Source organism: Neodiprion virginianus, chromosome 4, assembly GCF_021901495.1.
Source record: "Neodiprion virginianus isolate iyNeoVirg1 chromosome 4, iyNeoVirg1.1, whole genome shotgun sequence".
In the NCBI taxonomy this organism is placed as follows: Eukaryota; Metazoa; Arthropoda; class Insecta; order Hymenoptera; family Diprionidae; genus Neodiprion; species Neodiprion virginianus.
In genome coordinates, this window is record NC_060880.1 from 39,608,021 (window position 1) to 39,623,187 (window position 15,167).

General features: G+C 41.1%; 2 protein-coding genes and 1 long non-coding RNA gene across 20 annotated transcripts in view; 1 reads left to right on the forward strand and 2 right to left on the reverse strand.

Annotated features, from left to right (window-relative positions):
- The window catches only part of LOC124303758 (pleckstrin homology domain-containing family G member 5), a 166,475-nt gene that overhangs the window by 45,570 nt on the left and 105,738 nt on the right, over positions 1-15,167 (reverse strand). The window lies entirely within an intron of this gene.
- Positions 1-15,167, forward strand: part of LOC124303761 (27 kDa glycoprotein-like) — a 38,355-nt gene that overhangs the window by 433 nt on the left and 22,755 nt on the right. Inside the window, exons 1-4 of one of the 7 annotated variants that reach the window (XM_046761381.1) lie at positions 5,780-5,930; positions 6,233-6,694; positions 7,082-7,247; positions 7,357-7,734. The exons of 2 other annotated variants lie outside the window; for them this stretch is intronic. In XM_046761381.1, the coding sequence (XP_046617337.1) occupies positions 5,888-5,930; positions 6,233-6,694; positions 7,082-7,247; positions 7,357-7,510 (825 nt within the window). In that variant the 5' untranslated portion in view covers positions 5,780-5,887 and the 3' untranslated portion in view covers positions 7,511-7,734. Of the gene's footprint in view, positions 1-69; positions 532-918; positions 1,082-1,191; positions 1,592-5,779; positions 5,931-6,232; positions 6,695-7,081; positions 7,248-7,356; positions 7,735-15,167 lie in introns of those variants that run through there. 4 more of the 7 variants (XM_046761387.1, XM_046761382.1, XM_046761385.1 and 1 more) reach the window with 4 other exon arrangements.
- On the reverse strand, positions 193-5,572 carry LOC124303762 (uncharacterized). Its single transcript, XR_006907989.1, has 3 exons — positions 5,364-5,572; positions 4,811-4,924; positions 193-368 (listed from the first exon to the last, which is right to left on the reverse strand). It is a non-coding gene; the product is annotated as an uncharacterized LOC124303762 (long non-coding RNA).

Consider the following 15,167-nt stretch of genomic DNA (forward strand, 5'->3'; position numbering starts at 1 on the left):
ACCTGTGATTCACTTTCATTTCGTGGACCATGTTTTGCTTTCGTTCCTATACGCTTTCCTCTGTTACAGGAATCTTATGTTCCGAGGATGATAAACCGAAAAATACACAAAATCTATTGATGTTTTTGGGGCAGTACATCAGCATGCTGAGCTCCCTTCGTTTATACCGTTTGGATTATTTCGGTGAGGCCGTCAAGCAAGCCGTAATCGACAAGTGCAAGAAGAATGGTGGACCAAAGGCATTCGACGATGCCAAGGAAAGCCTGCTGAGCGTGCAAAATTCGATAGATTCCTTGATCAACGACACTGTGAATCAGGTTCTGCTTGTCGGCTTAGAATCATGGAACGTGCAGGAACAGATACCAAGACTTTGTGACGCCTATATGACTGTCTTGAACCAGACGAAGCCAGCTCTAAATTCAGTGGGACCTTGTCTGGACGAAGCGGAACGCGCGTCTGCCAACATCACGTACAACATGATGTTTGTAGGTGGGGATTTCGTCTGCGGGAACAACGGAAGTAACCTTATTTGTAAGTTCATTTACTACACATATAGTATGCATGGATCTTTTTTGTGGATATTGAAATGCCCTCACAAACATATGCACGTATTTATGAAACTAAACTGCTCGCTATGGAGTGTACTAATCTAGCGATAAACCGACTCTACTTTCGTCTTGGAAACCGAAAAATGTGAAAGTGTGCATGAAAAATACCACTTCTTGGTTGGTTCCAAGGCTACGGCTCCGTGAAATTCATTCGCGTGGATGCAGAAATATTCTTGAAGGTACGCCACCAAAGGTTCAAATATAAAAATTGAGAAGGCGAAAAGCGATTATGCAAATCCAACAGGTTTCAACGTTTTCGAATTATTTAACTTGTTGTAAATTTGTATAACGTTGTCTTTTTTTGTCCAAGCATTTTACACGGCTCGTGGATTTGAGTGTTTCGCTAACCTTCCTCAGAGAAACTGTTCGGTACAAATGCCGCCCCGCGATATTCCCGTCCTCACCGACGGCGCCCGGATGGCTGGTGCTCCATGGTCTTACGAAACATCCTATCCAAGCCTGAACGATTGCAGGTAAGTGAAAGATCAGAAAATTTTCGCCGTTATATTATACTCCAGCAGCATATGCTGCAGTAAAAGTTTTGCTCATAATTGACTGATCATTATCATAAATCGACCTACAGGACTCTGCGGGCAATGAAAATCTGCACGGCCGAAAAATTGAGTGGATGCGCACAACCGGAACCTGCCAATTTGATGAATTCTGTATATGCTGCTACCGAAAAAGCAGCAGGCTGTGAAATCAAACTCAATGCCGAAGCATCCTCTGCGGCCTGAGGATGAGATGACTGCAAAGGCTGTAGGAGGAAGGTGGGACCTTCCCCATTTCGCAAGATTTTTAATATAGATTTAGTGCAGTATGCAGCACACGCAAAGTGATAGTTTGATCGATGGGCTTTGAATCTTGTGGAATACTTTATCAAACCGTCTGTGTGTATGTAAAGGAATATATATATATATATATATACGATAGGACCTTAACGGATAATGTATGATAAATATCAATTATTTTCTGACGATCGATATTCGCCATGAATCTTACCCTGAAACATCCCTCGATCATTTTTAGACGAAGAGCAGGATGCGCGTTACGACCGAGAAAGCAGGAATAACCCAGACGAGAAGCAGTGAGTTAAAACCGACGAGACGTGTCTCTTCGACGGAATATCGTCATTCGAATTCCTTAAGTGGTATAGTTTATGATGTGAGGATCATATCCCGCATTGTAAAACGATCCGTAAATTGAAAGGCCATAAAACGGATGGGGCTGACTCTGAATTCTAGAGCTAATTTTCCATATCACGTTGAGTCGAATGTCAATTAAAATCAACATGATACCGTAAATAGGTATTAAACATAAGAAAATTTCACAAGCAGCGAACAATTTATTATGAAAATCGAGGAAAAAGTATCTGTGAGAAAATCGGTGAAAGCCTCAACGTCGACTACAATTTGCATGAAATGCACCAGATGTGAATCGCCTGACGTGAATATCCTGCGCTTTTCGAAGCTGGAAAGAATTCTCCGCACGTCCAGTCGCAGATTCACCTTCGGAATCTGTGCCGGCTGAACGGCCTAACTTCTAGTTCTTAACCCTGGTAAAATGATCCACGCAGACTTGATATTGATACCGGTCTTTTGCTGCCTGTTTTGTATTCCTTGGCAAATATCGAAAACTCGCAAATCACGAAAAGGTCGATATTTTACACCCTCGATGAAGCTTCGGGTCAATATTATATACTATACGTAGGTATATTCGCTGTCTTGCAGACCGATGCGTGATATAGGAAGAGAGAAAAAATAAAAAAGAAGCCGTGCAGAACATAGTAGGTACAGACAAGCATGCGTACATCGCTTGCGAATCGGAGTGCAGACGGAGAAATGAATCGTGTGAAACAAACGACTGAACGATACACATTTCTTAAAAGCGTGTGTATTCGTGTTTGGCAAAAGTTTTGATATGAATAGTTGAAGTCTTTTCAAAGAGTAGCTGCAAATTCTGATGACCGAATCTTGGTAGTGAGGATACAATTCGAGACGCAGAGAATGAAACATTTCGTTTCATACATTTGAGTATGGTCCCTACATGAAAGCAAGTATTTCGAATTCAGTCCAAAAAACTAGACACAAAATATGATAAGTGAAAAGATATGAATACGAAAATACTAGACTTTTCTAACAGAGTATAATTTCAAAACCGCAATCTTGGAGGCGATTGTGAGTCTCTCATTCCGGATCGAGGGGTCGGTAAAGAAATTCCCAGGGTAACTTGAGAGAAAGAAGGTAGAAAATATTCGGCGGCCGAGCGAGTATCATCAAGGGGGAGAGATGGATAGATAGATGGATCGAGTTTATTATGCCATGACCCGCTTGGGCTTTAAGGGGAGATATACACCTAGAAGCCGTAAAAAAAGGTTCTATTTTAAAAATGTTTCAAAGAAAAGTAATCATCAATTTTAGATCAGAGTTTTCATTATCTAAAAGTACATACATTCAAATATATGTCAAATTTTTTTTATGTACAAATATCAAAAAGATACAAGGATATCGTGGGATTCTTGGAGGTCCTTGAAAAAATCGGCGCACACGGTACCCACTGGCGTATCTTCAAAAATCATCTGAAAAAAAAAAAAAGATTATTAAATAAGATACTATAATCTAGTACTTGTCATAGCCGATTTCAAAATTATTGGTTTTTAACAAAATGGCGGCCATTTGAATATAGGTAACGATTTTCGGGCCTTAAATGTGTAATTACTTTGGCTATAAAATGAAGAGTAAGTAACGAAAAAAAAAATCCTATGACAAATACTAGGTAATATTATATAGAATGACCACAAAAAATTTCAAAGCAATCGGTACATTGGTTTTTGAGAAATTTTGGGTACCGCTTTGAAAAACGTAGTTTTGAGAAAAACACGTTTGAAATTTTAGGAATTAAAAAATCATGAAATTTTAAACTTACATGGAATCATCAATACCAGGCCCATAGTGTAGGTCTTCTACAGTCGACGGAATTCCCATTGCATCTAAAGCTTGTTGCCGACGACGAATTCGACCTTCTTAGGGGGGGAGCACTGTACAATTCTATCACAAAAGAAATCTAACGTTTCCAGTTCTCGGTTATAACTGCCTTATTTTTCGAAGAATTAATTTGCGATTTTCCCCAAATATTCTAAGGACCTTAAACTTTCAGAAAATGTAAAAAAAAAAATCGATTTTTTTCAATTTTCTAGGTGTATATCTCCCCTTAAGGCAAACAAAAAGGCGATCAGTGGAGGAACTTCAAAGATCGATGCAGGTAATGTTGATACATAGGTAGAGACATAGAATACAAGAACCGGATTGTACAATAGATCCAGTGATAGTAGTATAACATAACAAAAGTATAACACAATAAAAAGGATATATTACTGACCAACGGACCGGAAAGATAAAGTAAATAGATAGCTAACTAATAATAGATATACAGACTAGAGTTCGTAATCGTTCAAAATGATGAATGATTTATAGTTTAAAGAACCGACGGTAGGAATAAAATAACAGTGCACAATTGATAGATACAGGATAAGAATCGGTAGTACAAGAAAATATATAAAATAAATTGAGAGTAGTAATAATATTGAGAATAACAATGAGAATAAACGTAAAACATAATAAAACGGAAATAGAAATACATTGAGAAGTAGTAGAGAGAGAGAGAGAGAGTGAGAGAGAGAGACGGTGGAGAATATACCGGAAGCCGACAAATAACTCGGACTGTCCTCTGCTCTGCAGATCCGTCGGCAAATCCGGTTTCGAGGTAAAATCAAGTGCTCGTAACGCACCCGCTGTTGTGCGAATTCCGCGCTGAGTCGCGTCAGCCGGAGAATCCGACCGAATGAACCCGCGACAAGACTCGCGCGTCGATATTTCGCGGTCAGATTCGTGAAACAGTTTTCTGCCGTCGTTCCCCTTCCCTTCTCACCGATAAACCCATTAACAGCTAAAAACCATCCCGACACGAATCTGATGGCCAAAGTTTGCAAAGTTCAATAACGAATGAGCGGTGGGGAAAGAATTTAATTCTCTCGTCGCTGCGTTAGTACACGGAATAAAACTGCAGCGTTATACGAAACTTGACACGATTTTTCAATTACTCACATTTTTGTTTCAGCGATGCGTTGTCAAGGCCGGCAACAAGTTTTGCTTAAGTATGAAGCTTGTAATGATTCAAATATAATCGCTCATTGTACACGGCACGATCGGATGAGGTTAGACCCAGGGAGTGGGGCACTTGGTCGCAAATTTAAAGAGAAAATTAGGTGACTTGGTCTACGTCTCTCCAGGAGGAAGGAGGTGCGGAGGTTTTCCTCTCTGAAAAGAAATCGTAATCGATCCAAAATCGACCAATTAAAAATAATAAAGTGAATCTAAACTACGAGGACATACCTATTAAATTGAAAATCAAACACTTCAAAACCCAAGCCCAAATTTAAAACGAGAGGATATAGATCGAGAAATAATAAAAGTGCAATGAACAAATATAGTGCCTTGACGAAAGACGGTTATTAACAATTATTTATAATCCCAAGCATATCCACCAGTTTTAACCGTATACACTGTTTTAAACCATATACACCTAGAATGAATGAATTGTGGAATGGATGAATGAATGAATTTTAAACCTAATGACGGCTCATGCGTGGATATATTTATAAATAAATTAAAGTTTTCACTCTACTACTCATAGTTTATAAAAGATTTTTAATATTGATGTCGAAGAATTTGTAATTTTCAAATAATCTTATAATACCTCGATCGAAGAACACGAGTACATGCATTTCACGTGAAATGTTGTGGAGTAATACGATTCTGCGTCTCTGTAATTCGCAATCCACAAGTCTGACATTTCGTAAAACACGCTCCGTCGACACTAACTGCATATTTTACGTATAGTTTACGTGTAGCGATAAGACAGAAAACGTTTTAATTCGAATGTACGAGGAAAAACTTTGGCGACATCGGATGATGTTGCCGGAGGTCAACCGAACATTAAGTTGGCTGTTAATCCGATGCCCTGTACTTTCATAATAGCACAGGTCAAACCTGTATCTTCGTTGAAACTGCTAGCCGTCAGGTTTGGATATCTTGACCTCTGTGTGGATTATACGATTAGCGTGTATGTATAAAAGCTGGATACTCTTCCATTCAAAGTTCGTTATTGACTAGAGTTCGACCAAAGAAGAAGTTGGTCTCGGTTTTTAAGATTCGTAACGACGTGAGTTTCAGTACTGAATTCGTAAGGCGTAGTCAAGAGTCTTACTCCTGGTTGTCACGATGAAGATTTTCGTTGCATTTTTATTCGTTCACCTGATTGCTGGTAAGCCAACTTGTGAAACTATACGGCAAGACAAGCAGACTTAAACTTGATCGAATTTAGCCGCAACTTCGACGTATAACTGTGCGATATAGTTTTTAGCATCTCAGAATCAAGTTACTGACAGTTCGAGCATCTAATCGGTTGAATACTGTTTAAGTTTAAGCTGTCAACACTTCGTGATTCTTTACTAGCTAGTAAAATAAGCCGTTCCAATATTTAGTTGTTTCACCTTCACCTGTGAGTCACTTTCATTTTGTAGACCATGTTTTGCTTTTGTTCCTATACGCTTTCCTCTGTTACAGGAATCTTATGTTCCGAGGCTGATAAACCGAAAAATACACGAAATACAGAGATGCTTTTGGAACTGTACATGCTCATGCTGAGAGCTCTTCGTTTATACCGTTTGGATGATCTCGGTGAGGCCGTCAAGCAAGCCGTAATCGACAAGTGCAAGAAGAATGGTGGACCAAAGGCATTCGACGATGCCAAGGAAAGCCTGCTGAGCCTGCAAAATTCGATAGATTCCCTGATCAACGACACTGCAAATCAGGTTCTGCTTGTCGGCTCAGAATCATGGAACGCGCAGGAACAGATACCGAGATTTTGTGACAAGTATATGACTGTCTTGAACCAGACGAAGCCACCTTTAACTTCAGTCAGACCTTGTCTGGACGAAGCGGAACGCGCGTCTGCCAACATCGCGTACAACATGATGTTTGTAGGTGGGGATTTCTTCTGCAGGAACAACGGAAGTAACCTCATTTGTAAGTTTATTTACTACACATATAGTATGCATGGATCTTTTTTGTGGATATCGAAATGCCCTCACAAACATATGCACGTAGTTATAAATCTAAACTGCTCGCGATAGAGTGTATTAATCTAGCAATAAACCGACTCTACTACCGTCTTGGAAACCGGAAAATGTAAAAATGTACATGAAAAATATCACTTCTTGGTTGGTTCCGAACCTACGGCTCCGTGAAATTCGTTCCCGTGGATGCGGAATAAATCTTGAAGATACGCCACCGAAGGTTTAGATATGAAAATTGAGAAGGCGCAAAACGATTATGCATATCCACCAGGTTTCAACGTTTTCGAATTGTTTACCCTGTTGTAAATTAATGTAACGTTCTCTTTTTTTGTCCAAGCATTTTACACGGCTCGTGGATTTGAGTGTATCATTAGCCATTATCCCAGAAACTGTTCGGTACAAATGCCACCCCGCAATAATTCCACCGTCCTCACCGACGGCGTCCGGATTGCTGGTGCTCCATGGTATTATGAAACATCCTATCCAAGCCTGAACGAATGCAAGTAAGTGAAAGATGAAAAATTATTGCCTTTATACTATACTCCAGTAGCATATGCTGCAGTGAAAGTTTTATTCAAAAATGACTTATCATTATCATAAATCGACCAACAGAAGTATTCGGACGGCCAAAATCTGCGCGGTCGAAAAATTGAGTGGATGCGAACAACCGGAACCTGCCAGTGTGGTGAATTCTGGATATGCTGCTGTCGAAAAAGCAGCAGGCTGTGAAAACATACTCAATGCCGAGGCATCCTCTGCGGCCTAAGGATAAGATGATTGCAAAGGCTGTAGGAGGAAGGTGGGATCTTCCCCATTTCGCAAGATTTTCAATGTAGATTTAGTGCAGTATGCAGAACACGTGAAGTGATATTTTGACCGATGGGCTTGGAAACTTGTGGAATACTTTATTAATACATATATAAATATATATGTACGATAGGACCTCAACGGATAATGTATGATAAATATCAATTATTTTCTGACGATCGATATTCGCCATGAATCTTACCCTGAAACATCCCTCGATCATTTTGAGACGAAGAGCAGGCTGCGCGTTACGACCGAGAAAGCAGGAATAACCCAGACGAGAAGCAGTGAGTTAAAACCGACGTGACGTGTCTCTTTGACGGAATTTCGTCATTTGAATTCCTTGGTATAGTTTATGACGTAAAGTTCACATCCCTCATTAAAAACGATCCGTTAATTGAAAGGCCATAAAACGGATGGGGCTGACTCTGAATTCTAGAGCTAATTTTCCATTTCACGTTGACTCTAATGTCAAATAAAATCAACATGATACCGTGAATAGGTATTGAACATAAGAAAATTTCACAAGCAGCGAACAATTTATTATGAAAATCGAGGAAAAATTATCTATAAGAAAATCGGTGAAAGCCTCAACGTCGACTACAGTTTGCATGAAATGCACCAGATGCGAATCGCCTGACGTGAATATCCTGCGCTTTTCGAAGCTGGAAAGAATTCTCCGCACGTCCAGTCGCAGATTCACCTTCGGAATCTGAGCCGGCTGAACGGCCCAACTTCTAGTTCTTAACCCTGGTAAGACTATTTACGCAGACTTGATATTGATACCCGCTTTTTGCCGCCTTTTTTGTATTCCTTGGCAAATATACGGCGCGGATCGAAAACTCGCAAATCACGAAAAGGTCGATATTTTACACCCTCGATGAAGCCTCGGGTCAATATTATATACTATACATAGGTATATTCGCTGTCTTGCAGACCGATGCGTGATATAGGAAGAGAGAAAAAACAAAAAGAAACCGTGCAGAACATAGTAGGTACAGACAAGTATGTGTACATCGCTTGCGAATCGGAGTGCAGACGGAGAAATGAATCGTGTGAAACAAACGACTAAACGAGACATACTTCGTATAAGCGTGTGTATTCGTGATTGGTAAAAGTTTAGATGTAAATAGTTGAAGTCTTTTCAAAGAGTAGCTTCAAATTCCGATGACCGAATCTTGGTAGGGAGAATACGATTTGGGACGTATAGAATGAAACATTTCATTTCATACATTTGAATATGGTCCCTACATGAAAGCAAGTATTTCGAATTCAGTCTAAAAAACTTGACACAAGATATGATAAGTGAAAAGATATGAATACGAAACTATGAATACTAGACTCTTCTCACAGAGTATAATTTCAAAACCGCAATCTTGGAGGCGATTGTGAATCGCTCATTCTGGATCGAGGGGTCGGTAAAAAAATTCCCGGGGTAACTTGAGAGAAAGAAGGTGGAAAATATTCGGCGGCCGAGCGAGTATCATCAAGGGGAAGAGAAAGAGATAAAGAGAGAGAGAGTATTTATTTGATCGCGGGGTAATACCCCCTAGCAACCATAGGCACACACACACACACACACACACATATGTATATATATGTATGTATGTACGTATGTATGTATAGAAATAAATTTTAAAAAAAACAAAATTATACATACGTACAATACATGATATGGCGGTTAGTTAACAATACCAAAATAATGTGATGTAAAATAATACAAAAACTGAAATAAAATATGAATAAAAATAGAAATAGAAACAGACACAAACCGAATGAAAAGCGTACATACAAAGAGGGCAGCCACATTCTGCGCGCACAATACATCGTACAACATTCATCAGACATCATACAGCATACATCGTACAATACATCTGTCGATATCAATAATTTCACAAACATCACCCTCGCTGCACATGCTAAGCCTCTTCCGCTCGCAGATATTCTAGCAGGCCAATACGAAACACCGGCAAAGTGGACGCTGATGTGATTGACGGAAGCAAAGAGTTCCAAAAGTCAACGCCAACATACGCAAAAGACTTTTGATACGTCACCGTACGAGCCGACGGTAGGACAAGAGTGTCAGTTCGGGGCGGGTCACGACGACGTGATGCATACTGACTTGGCTGAAAACGGTCGAATAGGCCAGGAAGCCCTTCATGTATGGCCTTATAGAAAATGCAACCAATAATGTACAATCGGCGATCGCGCATGGTGAGCCAGCCGAGCATTCGTCGAAAGTCAGATATGTGCACAAACCGCGTTTGACGAAAAACATAGCGCACACAATTGTTGAGCGAAACAGAAATTTTCCTATCTAGGCCTTCGGAAATGTTAGTGAACACTCCTGCACAGTAGTCACTTATCGGTAGGACAAGAGACGCGACCAGGCGCCTCTTAAGCGCAACATCCACGTCATAGGTTGTCATCCTCAACCGATATAGAGTAGACGCGTTACGTTTACACACTTCAGTAATGTGTTCCGTCCATGACAGTGTTCTATCTATTATAACCCCAAGATAACAAAATCTGGTTACACAATCAATAGGATGACCCCCCAGACTGAGAGGACGGAGCTGCGTTGCACAGACCACGTTTACATATTTAGAGCTGCCGATAACCATGGCCTTAGTTTTATCTACATTCAGTTTAAGACGGTTCTCTACACTGCATAACCAGATACTCTCAATATCAGCATTAACCAAGGCTAATGTTTCGTTCACTTTAGACGGCAAGCAACTGAGATATATCACAAGATCATCTGCGTGAAGCAGATGGCGACATCGCGAGACGCAATGGGGGAGATCGTTTATGAAAAGTGAAAATAGCAACGGTCCGAGAACACTGCCTTGCGGTACACCTGTCAGGAGAGGACGTACCCGCGAGGTCGTACCACTAGAATCGCGAACCACTTGCATACGGTCAGATAGGTATGAGTTGAACCACTCAAGTACATTGTCAGATAGTCCGAAAGTTCGCATCTTCGACAGAAGCAGCGCATGGTTTACCGTGTCGAACGCTTCATAGAAGTCCAAAAACACCACCAAAGTAACCGTGCGATCATCAATCGCAATCCTACAGTCATATACCAAACGCAAGACGGCTGATCGCGTCCCCATACCCCCACGAGATCCAGTCTGACGTGGATCGAGATAATTACCGCGCGCAAGATGCACCGCGAGTTGATCATATACTATCCGTTCGAGCACTTCAGAGAGCGAGCAGAGAAGCGATATTGGCCTAAAATCTGACGGGCCAGTGGGATCGCGAACCTTCGCTATAGCACGACAATTGAGGATTTCCACAACAACGGAACCGATGCAGTTGTTAGTAGAGAGTTCAGAAAATATACAATCAGCGGCATCGGTAGATCTTTTAATGTCTCAAACGCCTGTATCGGAAGGTTATCAGGGCCACATGCACGAGTTGTAATACGTGACAGCGCACTGTTGACGCATCTGTTCGTGATCGGCGAGAACATGAATGATCCTATCTGCCTCTCGGCAAGGTTCTGTACCACTGGGCAATCATACCGCACAGTCACAGTACTAGACAGAAAGTGTTCGTTAAGATCATCGACAGTAATCCCACTAGGTAGAGCAGCCGGTGGTTTTTTACACTTGGCAAGACCAAGGTTCTCCATCTCACGCCAAAACGATCGCGCACCACCACAAGCATCGAACCGCTCTTGTATGTAAGTAGTCTTGGCGGCTGCTGAAGCACGCTTCACATCTCTACGGTACGCGACATATTCGGCGAAAACTTCCACACTGCGAGATCTCTTAAAGGACCGGTAACAGTCATTGCGCTCTTTCATCAGACTTCTGATATCTAGCAATAGCCAAGGCGCGGGTGATTTCCGCAAAGTAAATTCCCTGACAGGAACAGCACAATCCAGTACCTTATTCATAAGGTTATTGAAAATTGACAACCGTTCATCCATTGAGAGCAGCAACGCAAACTGTGAGAAGTCAAACGTAGATAAGGCAGTAGAAGCAGCACCAAAATCGGCACGATCCCACGGCCGGTATCGAATAACACGCGCCTCTTGCTTGGGCACACCATACCTGACAGCAGCATGTATAAGATCATGCCCTGAGAGAAATGGACTCGACGATTGACCCCAGGACTCAAGAAGATTAATATTGTTAATAGCACATATATCGAGCCAGGTATCAGAGGTGGCAGTATGATGAGTGGGCTGCATTGGTACGATATCATATCCCTGCGACGCAAAAAATTCACTGAGGTGAACCGAGTCATAAGCTGCAGATGTCAGATCCGCATTGAAGTCACCAATGGAGAGAGAGAGAGAGAGAATTGAATCGAATTGAACTTTATTACAGATTGTATACAGTAAGACTTTATAATAGCCTTTTTGGGGCATACAACCCGCTGTTATACAGGTTAGGTTTATGTTATACAGACATTTGGTATTCTATACTTTAAACAATTTTTGCCGTAGATTTTTGTGTACTAATTTTTACAAGAAATAGTATGTCCGTGGATGGTTAAGTTGAGTTGTATACATCAGGCAGTTTTTGGGACAAGCATTTCTTTATCCCCGTTATTGGCATGTTTAAGTGTTCATACAGATTATACCTGTTCCATACTTGTGAAGCGTGTACCGTAAATGAGCTGCTATATATTGCAGTACGGTGTTGAGGTACGTATAGACAAAGCTTGCTTTCCCTAGAGTCCCTATGGTGAACTGCCTTAACATATTTTAGGTTCTCGTACAAATATTCAGGCGTTGTGACGATGTATATATTTTGATAGACGAAAGTAAGAACCGAAGTTTCGACGGATCAGCGGATCAGCGGAACAGCAGATCGGCAAAGTAGTAGGCCTACGACTTTAGAAGGAGGTGTCAGGAAATCATAAAGTGTGTGAAATTAACTCAAATCCTGATCAGGTAACAAATTCAATAAATAACGACGAACTGAAACAATAAAGAAAGTCAAACCATTCCATAATTATAAATACGACACATCGACACTCTCCCTTCAAATACTTCGAATAATTGTTCCGCTCGATATTATCTATATACGCTTTTACCGTCCGCTTTTGTGTTACTATTTTGTTTTATTCTCACTCGACTATTGTCTCTGATATCTTTCAACTTATGCACCTGTGCCGTCCACTCATATTTTTTAAACTATCAAACCAAGTTTGTTGGGTTGCGACGTGCAGGGACTATAAATTGGGTATTCTGTACTATTAAATTATGATGGACTTCTTAAACCAAAATGACCCAAATGAGTGCATAATTTTCTCTTTAATCGTCACCAACTATTTCTCGTAATTGTCTATTTATTTCCCTTTCTTTTATATTTGACTTATAACTAATAAACTAAAATTCATTACAGCGTAGAATGCTTCATTACACTTGATATTAGCAATACGGTGCCTAACAACTTTCTTTCTTCTATTTGAAGCCACCGTACTTTGATATAAGTCGGCGTAATATGCCGGTCTCTGGGTATATTATAAATAAACCTCACACATGCATTTTGTGCTCTTTGTAACTTGCAGCTCAGGTTACCGGACATACTCTCCATAAGGATGAGACCATAGTCAACAATTGGAAAGATTAAGAGAGAGACAGAGAGAGAGAGACAGGGGAGGATATACAGGAAGCCGACAAATAACTCGGACTGTCCTCTGCTCTACAGATGCGTCGGCAAATCCGGTTTCGAGGCGAAATCAAGTGCTCGTAACGCATCCGCTGTTGTGCGAATTCCGCCGTGAGTCGCGTCAGCCAGAGAATCCGACCGAATGAACCCGCGACAAGACTCGCGCGTCGATATGTCGCTGCTGCCCGAATGTGTTTACAACTATAATCCGCGGGCCGTTGCGCCAAATATGGATGCGAATACACAGAATATCGGTGTTCAGATCAGAGCGGTCAGATTTGTGATTTAATTCTTTCGTCGCTGCGTTGTTACACGGAATAAAACTGCAGCGTAATACGAAATTTGAAACGATTTTTCAATTACTTGCATTTTTATTTCAGCGATGCGTTGTCAAGGCCGGCAACAAGTTTTGCTTAAGTATGAAGCTTATTCCACTGTCGGCTGACTCGTTCGTCAATCTGTTATCGCTTCGGTCAAATTTGATGAATAACTTGAAACAAATATGAACCAGGCTTTTTAACCGCCTAAGGAATTAATTAAATATTCGATTTGGTAAACACAAATTGAATATGAATAGTCATTTGTAATCTTTACAGATTATTACGAGCGTTGGGAATTCATCAACCATACCATAGTCGTCGGGGGATTGAAAATTCACCAAGGTTTTGCAATGAAAATGATCGCAGTGTGTTGTATATTCTACATGAAGAAAAAATAAATTATCAACCATAAAGCGATTGCGAGATCAAAATGCATCATTTTTTTTCTGTGGGAACCCCATTTTATTTCTTTTTTTTCCGTACTCGAATTCAGGATCCTTTCAAATAATTTCTCTGTTCTAGTCCTGTTTCCTACAATAATTTCAACTCACATCAAAATACACTGTGAATTATATTTGTGCGAATTCGCAATCATACGACGAACAGCGAATCCGTTACAATCATTGCTTTGAAATATCAATAAACGCGAGTTCCACGGATGAATAAATTTATTTTATCACGTCTTGGAAGGCTGGCCGTTTCATTCCACAGACTCCACATCCAGGACCTTGAATCACACCATGAATATACTCGTACCGCGACTCACGAGCGCAAGGCGATTGAGAGGAAAAGCATTCTAATTTCTTTCCGCCTTATCGGAGAGAAAGATTTCACCGACGTTACGGTAGTTCGAATCACCGGGTTCATCCCTCGCGTTAAATTCGTGGCTGAGTGTTGGCCCACTTCTTCCTGAGCCGGAATTTTTGAACCCTTCACGTGTAAATGTTCCCCCTCAACAATTAGTCTGATAATTATCATTCTCTACTCCAGCGGTCCGCGATCATGATCGTTGTTATGACTAATACAATACCCGTACGTGTCCGTGTGATAGATTGTGAGCGTGTAGGTACGAAAATTCCAACCATAATTGGCGGAAATGGAATGGCAGATTCAGAGGAAACGCAAAATGAGCATAAGATGTGTCTTCGCCACCTCAGTGACGCGATGACGCTACCAGAAGATCCATCACACGACTCACGAGAACCTGGCTTCGAAGCACTTTCTGGAGTTCCATCGGCACCCGTTATTTTCGTGCAATACAAACATCATACCGTGCGAGTTTGGTATTTGAGACGTCTGTAATGCAATGATTGCGAGAGGACGATTTTCGACAGCCGGGTTATTCGGCGACCCCGCGAATCTCGCCCCAACGAAATCTCCCGTCAATTTCATCGACACTCATCTCCCGCGTATTCCGACACGGCAATCATTCATTCGCTTTCGATACACGGACGGCCGTCATTACTGCGCGGGTTTACTCGACCAGCAAAATCCACCGATAGTACGACCCCGATTTCGTCCAAGGTCGAATGCGCCACCGATCGCAAAGCGAGTCGAACGATTCTGACGGGTTTTTCCTCCCGGTAGCTACGCTGACATTTTTTTCTCCATTAACGTGACAGGCAGCACTCGTTGAAAAGTATATCTGTAGTTACTTTTA